Source organism: Podarcis tiliguerta, assembly GCF_965153285.1.
Source record: "Podarcis tiliguerta genome assembly, chromosome: 16".
Classification (NCBI taxonomy): Eukaryota; Metazoa; Chordata; class Lepidosauria; order Squamata; family Lacertidae; genus Podarcis; species Podarcis tiliguerta.
The window spans coordinates 13,191,690-13,202,532 of NC_139549.1; the positions used below are offsets into that span (position 1 = coordinate 13,191,690).

At 44.7% G+C, this 10,843-nt stretch overlaps 2 protein-coding genes across 2 annotated transcripts in view; one reads left to right on the top strand and one right to left on the bottom strand.

The window, feature by feature from the left end:
- The window catches only part of NAA40 (N-alpha-acetyltransferase 40, NatD catalytic subunit), a 17,479-nt gene extending 6,678 nt beyond the window's left edge, over nucleotides 1–10,801 (bottom strand). Inside the window, exons 1-6 of the mRNA XM_083418827.1 lie at nucleotides 7,975–10,801; nucleotides 4,138–4,233; nucleotides 3,464–3,516; nucleotides 3,140–3,235; nucleotides 2,314–2,472; nucleotides 268–351 (exon numbers count right to left, since the gene is read on the bottom strand). Of these exons, the coding sequence (XP_083274953.1) occupies nucleotides 268–351; nucleotides 2,314–2,472; nucleotides 3,140–3,235; nucleotides 3,464–3,516; nucleotides 4,138–4,233; nucleotides 7,975–7,980 (494 nt within the window). The 5' untranslated portion in view covers nucleotides 7,981–10,801. The remainder of the gene's footprint in view (nucleotides 1–267; nucleotides 352–2,313; nucleotides 2,473–3,139; nucleotides 3,236–3,463; nucleotides 3,517–4,137; nucleotides 4,234–7,974) is intronic.
- MACROD1 (mono-ADP ribosylhydrolase 1) overlaps nucleotides 1–10,843 on the top strand; it is a 413,075-nt gene that overhangs the window by 373,453 nt on the left and 28,779 nt on the right. The gene's annotated exons all lie outside the window — the stretch shown is intronic.

The following is a 10,843-nucleotide window of genomic DNA, read 5'->3' on the forward strand; positions in this document are numbered from 1 at the left end:
GTAAAAAAAGAGCAGGGACAAGCAAAGCAGCAGCAAGCTTATGTCTGGAAACCTGCATGCTTGCATGAACCTGGTAATCCATAGTTAGGGTGGCCATGCAACCCAGGCCATTCTATGTCAATCCTTGGTATCAAGATATTCAGGGTTTGTTAGGGTTTTTTTAATGGGGAAAGATTAGCGACTCCAAGTGGGCATGTTTAGGACTGCAGCTTCAGACAGCTAGAGAGAATTGTAATTCAGAGGAAGAGGAAAAAATAGTGCACCTACCTGTTCGCCACGAGCTGTAGGATCTGTATGAGAAATTTGCCAAGACCTTTCCTTCTCACTTTGCTTTCCAGCTGTACTTCGTAGCTGAGGAGTTGAGGAAAGGGTGAGCTTCAACATGCTATTAAAGAACACCCAGGCCTTGAAATCCTTCCACAAACATCGCTGCCCTGAGCTGCAAAATTCCACCCCCACCCCCATTCAGTCTTTCCCCACAGCTTCAGATGACATAATGGATGCAAATGGCTTTCAAACTCTCAGAGGAAAAGGAAAATAGAACTATATCAGCACTAAACAATGATTATTTAAGCCACAACTGATTTGTAATGTTGCATTCACCCCTTCTCTTCCACCACTTTGGCAGCTGCAAGAACACAGCCCTTCAGATTTTGCACCTGGAATAAACACAGCAGTTTACACACATAAATCAAACAACAAATCTGTGCAGATTTTCATGGAAGATAAGGCTTTGAAGGCCATGCTTCATAGTTGGAGGCAATGTCTTTCTGAATACCAGTTTCGGGAAACCACGGGGCAGAAAGGTGCTCTTGCACTCGAGTCTTGCTTGTGGGCTTCCCATGAGAATCGTTGGCCACTGTGAGAACAGGAAGCTGGACTAGATGGACCACTGACTTGATTCAGCAGGACTGTTCTTTATGTGCTTCTGTTCAGAACATAGGAAGCTGTCTTATACCAGGCAAGGCTACACCAGAAGCTGTCCAAGGCAGAGAAAGGTGTCTCCCGTCACCTGCTACCTGACCTTGAAGCTGGAAGATGCTGGGGACTGAATGCATCATATGGTCATCCACAACCAGATGACCACCAGGCATTTTTAAATACAACTCTCACTAGGCCCAACCAGTGTGACAAGTGATGTAGGGTGATAGGAGCTGTAGTCCAACAACATCTCAAGGGAAGCAGCATGGAGAAGGATGGTATATATCAAGCTTGGAGTTAGCAGCATCCTCAGGGAAACCCAAGGTTTTTCAAGGAGTCGTTAGGGACAAGTTTAAGAGACTAAAATGAATAAATCCCCAAACAGCTGAATGAGGATCAAGTAGCCAAGGAACATAGGAATGTTGGATGGATGGGTGCAGAATGGAAAGGAACAACCTGAAAGAGGGCATGGAAGGCCTGCACACTGAACAAGAGCACTCCACACTTTTAACTTTTTTTGTGTGTGACATTACTGCAGTCAACCCAACAATTTGTGCTTTGCCAGATGGGGACGTGAAGGAGCTGAGGCTCACAGGGCTTTCCTGTAAAATTTGCTACAGAAAACTCTGAGATTTCTTCCTTTGTCTGCCTTTGACAGGAAGCTGTAACACTATGTACTTCCTTCCTCCTTGGGGCAGACTCCTCTTTCTTCATTATGCTTCCAAGCTGGCCACACATACATGTCTGAACTCTGCACTCTGAACTCACCATTTTTGAACTTAACATTTTGTGCTTTTGTAACTCAGATGGTAGTTTTGCTGATGATCTTGCTACTGTCACTGATGATTCAAAACCTAGATTATGTAACTAATTACTACATTCATTTCTTCACAAAACAATGTGTGTGTGATTGTTATTTTAAGAGGGGGCAAAAGGGTAGGTAATTCCAGGGAAAATACAGCCCGCCTTAAAGCATTCTGGATTATTGTTTCAAGAAGTTAAATCAATCTTGTCTTGGCTTCCAAGTTTAAGCTGCAAAGGATGGTACTGTGCTGATCTCACTAATGGGAGCAAGGAAGCAGTAATAACTAAACAATATATTCCCTCCTAGTGTCTAAATCCATTCTTACATTTTGTGTGTTAGTTATCGAAACAACAGTGGTTTACACAATAAAGGAAGCTTTCTGTCCCCAATTATATAGCTGGGCTGATACAGGATATCAATAAGCTTCCACTTCCCACATCCCCCTTCCTGTACCCCGCAAAATTTTGTAGCAGGTTTGACTTGTGTGCATCCTTCCACTCTGCTATGATCCACCTGGCCCTCCCCAAGTGCAGAATCTGAGGGCAGATTCTGAAAATAAATATGAACGTGCCTAGCAGGAGACGTACCAATAGAGGACCTCATCCCCGCACTCCACATCAAAGCGGAAGTGTGAGAAAGCCACGGGAAGGGAGCCGTCATCCAGAGCGATTAGGTACCAAGCACGGTCATCTGACATCTCATCTCGTTTCTCCCGGTCTTTCCAGCCCCACTCGCTCTGCTCATACCTGCGGAGAGGAAGAGAGCATAAAAACCAATCGCTTCACACCCTCTCCTTAGGGGAGAGCTCAGCCACCTGGAGATAGTACTCACCATAAGAAGCAGCCTGCATTGCTGCCTAGGAGAGGGAGGGAATCTCTTGGGTACCGGAGCACGTTCGGGACCCGTTCCCCTTCTCCACCTGGGCTTTGAGCAGCACCTCTGGATGGCTACCTAACAAACTCTGCAAAGCGGACCCAACTCTATTAGCCATCAGAGGGGGCAAGAAGCTGGTTTGCAAGACAATTGCAAGATCTTTGTGACAGCTAGCAACGCAATTGCCTGATAGGTTCTGCAATCCGTTCTACTTTCTTCCTTCCTCGAATCCCTTACAGAGAAAAAGTTGTGAAAAACTGTTCATCCTTACTAACAAAACAGCAGCCTCTGTTGGGAATCTCTGAAACACAGAATACTGAGTCAAGCCCTTGATCCATCTATCTCAGGATTGCCTATTCTGACTTGCAGTAGCTCTCTAATATCTGGAGCACAATGCTTTTTTTTTTTTAGCGGAGATACGACTTTTGGGGGACGGGAAAGAAAGGGAGTCATCCCCCCTGCTCTTGCACATCCCCACTACAGCTGGCAATTGCTCCCCACCGCCACCCACTACCCCCGAGTGTCCCCCTTGGGCCTTACAAGGTCTGCATGTTTGTTTTGGTTAGTTCAAAAGCCCAGTCGAGTGTGGTCGGGTCCAAGCTGGAAACTCGTTTGCAGTCAATGGAGACATTTAACCTGCAAAGAGAGAAAGGAAACGGAAGCCATTAGGTTTCAATATACATAAATAGAAGTCCACTTTGTAGCTGAGTCCCAGGAGCAAGAAGCATGCAATACCAGACGGAGCAGCAGCGTTTCATGGCTTTCCACACACACACACAGTCTCAAAGCCTGTGCTAAGGCTTTGACCAAGAAGACCTGGGTTCAAATCCCTCTAGCCTCAACGAGCAGAGAGCTTCTACTCACCCATTTCTGTCATATTTCTTGAACACTGGGAAGGCTTCTAAGGGGTCTCCCAACTATGGAAAGAAAGAGAGTATACTAAAGATAGGAAGAGATAGATGTCTGCAGTGCAGTCAAGCAAAGAGATACTTTTTCAGGGGCTTTTAACATTGAAAGTGTTCACTTTGGGAAAAGTGCTCTCTCTCTCGCTTTTAGCCCACCATAAATTCCAAGTGGGGAGGAGAGAAAGTGTTTAGAGTTGGGGGGTTTTAAACCACTTCTTTCTGTTTATTTGCATATACTGTCCAAGAAATTTTGGAACAGCAAACAGCGGATAAGTTATAATGAGTGGTCTCTGACATTCAGCAGCAACATCTTGGCAGCAGTGACAGACAGTGTTAACTGGCTGGTGCTACACAGAAACAAGCAAACTGGGTCCAGGCCACTGAGGGAACTTCCACAACCAAGTGGAAATTTGAACCTGGGTCTCTTTAACCCAGATCTAACCTTTGAATCCAGACTTCCCCAATTGGTGGACTCCTAATGTTTTGGACAACTCCCATCAGCCCTGGCCAGCATTACCAATGGTCAAGCAAGATGGTAGCTGCAGTCCAAACTATATGGAGGGCACTGCTGCTCTACTGCCACTATACCAGGCTCAGTCTCCATGTCAAGGGGAAAGAGAAAACAAAGCTCACTTTATTTGCAGCTTCCACCTTGGCACAGATGGCATCCCTTGCTGCTCGCTCCTCCAGTCGTTTCTGTTTCTTCTCCTTGCCTTTACTTGATTTCCTCTGAAAGAAGAAGGGCTGAGATGTTAGAACAAGGCACAACATGTAAATGCAGCCGAGTTGTACTCAGTATATAGCCTTAAGCGTGGCTTCCCCTACATGGACTACGAAAGTTCACGCCACAGCCTCTCCAGGTATCTCCCAGCATCTGCTCTCCAGAGCTGGGAGAGACTCCTGCCTGTAATCCTAGAGCCACACTGTCAGTCAGTGTAGAGCAGTGGTTCCCAACTTTATTGGTGGCAATAAAAATACAATAAAAAATCATACAGCATCTAGCACAGTGTATTTTTAACTGCTTCTTTTATTTCTTATATATTGTTTTATTGTATTCCACAGAATCCGAAGTGTAAAACAATGCAAGATATAAAAAGCTATTGAAATACTATTACAAAGCAATGTGAATATGTAACACAATGCACATGTGGTTTCTGTCATTGACTACAAATCCACAGACACTCCACAGACCACCTAAATGAAGCTCGTGGACCAGTTTGAGAACTCCTGGTGCAGACAATACTAAGTGAGACAGGCAGAATGGCCTGGCTCAGTTTAAGGCAGCTACCTCGGCTCCTATGTTCTATGAAACACTGGCAACCTAAGGGTTATGCCAAACCAAATGATGCTGCCAAACAGGGAAAGCTATTTCTAGTAGAGCAACAAAGCAAAATAAAAACGGGGAGCTTACTCTCAAATTTGCAGCTCCACTGATTAATATTGCCCCTCACTGCTTCAACTAAACCTTGTGGATTAATTGACCACTTCAGCCAATTAAAGCTTGCAGGTTTAAATACAAACAAACAAACAAAAACACTCTTTTGGCAACAGCAGTGCTAGGGAACACAGGGAAATGCTAAGAACTTGCAGCTCATGGGTGACAGAGGGTTTTTTCATTTGTTACATTTCTCCTCTCATATCATGATTTTTCCTGTCCAGGGTGTGGGTGAGTGTAAGGAGGTTATGATGCAGGCTTTGAGAGCAACAGGGAATATCAAATCCTAGAAGAAGTGTAGCCAGTGGGGTACCTTCTAGAGGTTTGGAAATAGAACTTCCATCAGCCCCAACTAGGATAGCCAGCGGTCAGAGATGATGGGAGTTGTAGCTGAGCAAAACCTGGAGGGCATGCAGCCTACTTTTGTGCTAAAGAGACAGGACCCAGGCTTCCTAGAGAAACAGCTTTCTATCCTACATTCGTTTTTCCACCTACAGTCCCAAGAACCAGTTCATATCTGACTTGGAAATACCAAGTTGTGTCCAGTGCTAGTCCAGCTCAGAATAGATCCATTGAAGTTAACAAACATGACTTGCCTTATATTCATTAATTTTAATAGGTCTACTCTAAATAGGACTAACACTGGATACAATCACCATTTTATGAAAAAAGGGAGAAAAAGAAACACTCACTCACAAAGTGTTGTTAAGTTTTGCCAGGCTGGTGAGTCAGTGAATACCAGAGGTTCTGAGCCAAAAACATGTGCCTAACCTCACTGCAACCCTTCCACCCTTGCTAAAGTTCAAGCAAGGACATCCTTCTCCCCCCACCCCCTACGTGAAATTGGCTGGGAAGCTAGTTCAGTCGGAGCAGGGAGAATGTGGGGCAGGAAGACTGCCAGCAGATGGGAGCAGAATGCTGTGCCTGCATCTTCCTGGCACAAGCAAGACCTGAAGCAACTTCCAAAACAATAAAAAAGGATAGATGGTGTGTATCTCCTGGCCTGAACAGGCATGCACCTGCAATAAATATATATTTTTTCCTTGCAGGTGCTACTCTGTTATGTTGGAATACGGGGTTCTTTAGCTTGCTTGGAAGAGATAATTTTATGAACCCTTCTTTGCCTGCTTCTGCCTTGCAGTCTAAGTATGTGAATGACATATTGTTAAATGTTATTTGTGGCACATCTACAGCAAGAAAGGTAAATAGGCTTCTTCCAGTTTATGGAAGTGTTTGTGTCAAGCTGTCTGAAGGCAGTTCTTGCGCACCCCTGGGAAACAGGCAAGTGGTGACTGACAAGCTTGACCTATGACACGTTTTGAGAGAAGGTGCTTGTACCTTTAAGGGCTGAGCAGGCTAGGAGAATTCCAATAACTGCAGCTTCTCCCACAATGACAAAGTACACCTACCAACACTTGGCATCTAAAAAACTGATTTAGATTTCTAAAAATCATACTGATGCTTCATGGGTTAACATATAGCCCACCCTGCCCCTGAGTTCCAGACACCTAGGATCATCCAGTTATAGAAAGGGAAAGAAAAACCATTCCTATCAGCAAGGCAAACAAATGTCAAAGCTGCTTCAATTTGCTAACTTGAAGCACCTCCAATGCCATCTAGATTTTAGAAGTACGCAAAGGTGTGAGGACTGAACTGGGTTAAAAAGGAAACCCTTTTTATTAGCATGGGTGCTCTCTTCAGATCTCCACGGAGAATGATGTATCTTAACAAAACACAAGTCTTTAATTATTTGTTCTGCTTTAAACATAAAAACCTCTTCAAATAAAAAGTAAATGTGATTTAAAAGAATGTGGGCATTGTCATAGGGCTGAACTGCCTGACAACCCCCACTATTGTTCTTCCATCCCAAATATTTCTGCCCATGACAATTGATCCTAACCTTCCAAATATTTAACTTTTTCAGTTCTGCGATTATCCATTACTTCCACCCTGTAAATTGAACCCACCAAGGCCACATATCTCTGCCCCCCATCCTAAACCCTACTTCAAACCAGTCTTCCCCCTCTGTTTTGGACTCTCAGGTGCTATCAGTCAAGCCAGCATGTGTGATGGGTGTTGTAATCCAAAACAGTTGGAAGGCACCAGGTTGAGAAAGTGGCCTAAAACACACCCATCCACCACAGCCCTAACCCCACTCACACCTTCTTCCAATACAAAACTTTTAATCTCCCCTTATATCTTCCCATTTCAAAACCCCACAACCTGACCCCACGCCTTCACATCCCATCATCATTATCTTAACACCCCCTGTCTCCTCCTCCTCTCTGCTGCACCCTGGATTTCCCTCTTACTTTTTCATTTTCCTGCCCACATCAAACTTTCCTTTCTCCCCACTACCCCACTCCTCCAAATATTCCCCTGCATAATACATGTTTTTCCAACTTGCTTTCACCTCTCCAAGCCAGTCTTTCCCTCCCTGATTTATCCTCCAGCCTATGTTAGGGTGTCATTAACTCAAAGCGCCCCCCTAATTCCTGCCCCTCCCAAATTACTTTAATACCACCAATACCGTCAATTTATCCCACTTTCCACCGTCTATTTTAATCCTCGCCCCCCCCCTTAAACCTTACTTCTCTCTGCTTAGTTGCCTTATTACACCCCTACAGGTGTCCCCCATTTACTTTCCTTCCTCTAAACTTGGCGTCCCCCTCCCCAAGTCTCCTAATCCTACCACTACCAACCTGCCTGTAGGGGGGTCAGGAACCCCCGCCCCACTCATTTTTCCATGAACTACTTTAATATCTCAAATACCAATCCCTAAGCCTTTGCCCCACTTCTTCCAGCAGCAAACTTCCCATTAACGCCCCCAGCTCTCCCCCCGTTATTATTCCTTTGGTACCCCCACACTGACCCCCCCTCCTCCGGATTTCCCCTTTATTTTTTTCTCCCTACTCAACACAAAACTTTCCACCCACAGAATAGCGCCCCCCCATTTCACCCCCCCCAAAAATCTTGACCCCCCCTTCCCTTCCCGCTCCCCCCCCCACCCCGGGAGGAATCTAGGCCTTACTCACTCCCATGGCGATGACGACAACGAGCCCCCCTACAGTCTCCTCAAGATATCCGTAAAGCCGGGGGGGGGGGGGCCGAATGTGATAAGAGGCGGGGGGGGGCTGTTATTCCCCTACTGCGCCTGCGCAGTGCCCCAAACGGCGGGGAAGAAAGAGACAACCAAACAGCACCTGACGCACAGCGTGGAGGTGGGAAGCATCTAAAGGAGAGAGGGGAGGGGCGTGGCCGCGCACGCGTGGCTCGGAATGTGGGTAGTGAAGAGGGCGGAAGGTAGGGGTAAAGGGGCTTCCGGAGCGCGTGCGCCGAAGAGGGGTTGGTGGCCTAAGCTTCAGAAGGCGGGGAGGGAAGAGGAGAATTTAAAGCGGAGGAAAGGCGGGAAAGTGTGGAAGACCTTGATTATGATGAGAGGGAGAGGATGGCGCGTGCGCGGTGTAGCCCTCAGAGTGCCCCGGTTCAATCGTCGGTCGCCGGTCTCGCGCTTTGGGGGGACCGTTGAGGCGAAGTTTCTTCCGCGCTGATTGGCTTATTGGGAGAGACGGCTGTTTTACCTCAGTGAGAGGGGAGATGGATGACTTTGCTGTGCCTCAACAAATTTCTCCTCATAATAGCCCTTGCTTTTCAGCTCTAACTACGTTTCCTTTCCCTTTTTTTTTTTTTTAAAAAGAACAATTAAAAATCCAAATCCGTATATTAAAAGGCCACCGCCAGTCATCGTGACTAGCACAATAAAAAGCGGGACACCATTCTGAATGGGATTAAAACATTAGCTAATTATTTATAATTATTTAAATCTCCAATATGTACTTTAAAAAGAGCCTATACTTTTAAAAGTACCAAATAATGAGCTGTGTGTCTCAGTTAAGAGATTAAATAATCCAATTGATTTAAAAGATACCCCACTTTTCCAGTACTGTGTGCGTTCAAAGCAGCTTAAACTAACATGGAGAGGGGGAGAATAAAATTACAGCAATATACAACAAAAATAGATTTAAAAACATAGTGAAGAACATAGGTCAGCCATTAAAAATGCTATGTTAAATGTGGAAATACTTACTTAGGCATTTTTATACTGCCCATAGTGGTTCATAATTTAAAATCAATAAAGAACATACAGTAATTGGTATGCAAAGGCAACACACACATGTGAAATTAGGCAGCAGTCCTATTCGCAACAGGGTTTTTCCTTCTGAATAAGACATGCCATTTTGAATCAAGATAGTGGATTGAACTTTTCAAAACCACTGATTCTAACAACCAATTAAAAAACTTCACTGATTTTTTTTGTTTCTTAGAATTCCTGAGCAATGCCAGATACAGAGCTACTAGTATCCCATAAAATAAACTTTTGTAATGCTCCCTACCGCCAGCTTATCCATCTTTAAATATTTGGCATGATTAAGTGCTTAAAATGACTGCTCCTGACATTTTCATCTTAATTTTTATTTATGGTATATCCTAGAAGCAGATACTGTACAGGCAGTGCTTTTTTTTCTAAAAAATGTTTAGGGGTACTCTCATTTTCCTACTTATATTGAAATACTGCCCCTCAGTGAGACCAAGGGACGCGGGTGGCGCTGTGGGTTAAACCACAGAGCCTAGGCCTGCCGATCAGAAGGTTGGTGGTTCGAAACCCTACGACGGGGTGAGCTCCCGTTGCTTGGTCCCTGCTCCTGCCAACCTAGCAGTTCGAAAGCACGTCAAAGTGCAAGTAGATAAATAGATACCGCTCCGGCAGGAAGGTAAACGGGGTTTCTGTGCGCTGCTCTGGTTTGCCAGAAGCGGCTTAGTCATGCTGGCCACATGACCCGGAAGCTGTACGCCGGCTGCCTCGGCCAATAAAGCGAGATGAGCACCGCAACTCCAGAGTCGGCCACGACTGGACCTAATGGTCAGGGGTCTCTTTACCTTTAATGAGACCAATCTTAGATTCACAAAATGTTTAGGGGTATGCGTACCCCTGTGTCTCCCCAGAAAAAAAAGCACTGGATACAGGTTATTATACTACAAATGCACAAAGAAGTAATTAAACTCTTATCAATATATATTCTATATGCAAATTGAATTTCTTACCTAAATATTACTAATGGGAAAGGGCTTTATCCAATATATACAAGGATTTCAATTGTGCAATGAGACTGTCACAGTTCCCCAACTCCCTCAAAGTCTGCTCTTTGGAGTTGGGGGACCCTCCAGAGTGGATTTGAGAGGGAAGGGTGTGGGGGAGGAAAGCAATAGGAAATCTAGTCATGCAATGCAGGATTTTCAGTTAATATTTTCAGTTTCTCATCAGATGGAATGTCTGGCAATAGATTCAGCAGAGATGAAATAAAGCACATCACAATGATTCATAATTAACATATGGAATTCACTGCCATAATACGTGCTGCTGATCGTTGCCTACAAATGGGAATTGGCCATGATGGCTAAATTGAATCTCTGTTTAGAGGCAGTATATAATACCTTTAAATAAGGAGCTTCTGCTGGGAGGTACGAAAGGGAGAGAAAGGCAATGTTGCCTTCATGTCCTGGTGGGCTGCCCAGAGGCATCTTATTGGCCACTGTAGAAACAGATTCAGGACTTGATGGGCCTTTAGTCTGATCCAGCAAGACTCTTATATTCAGCCTGTGAATTTCCTTGTAACTTAACCCTTTGCCCTTTCCCTGCACTCTTCTGCAGAAAAATGAAGTTTGCCGTTCTTGCTCAGTTTGGGATTTATTTTTTAGAGTTTGAAACTAATTATTTTATTAACATTTTTATTAGCATTTTTTAATTCACAGTCTAAAGTTCATGGTTGTTTCTGCTCTACTTGGAACAACCTAAGAAATTCTCCCTTGTTTTTCAAATTCTAAATCACATGTCCCCATTCAGAT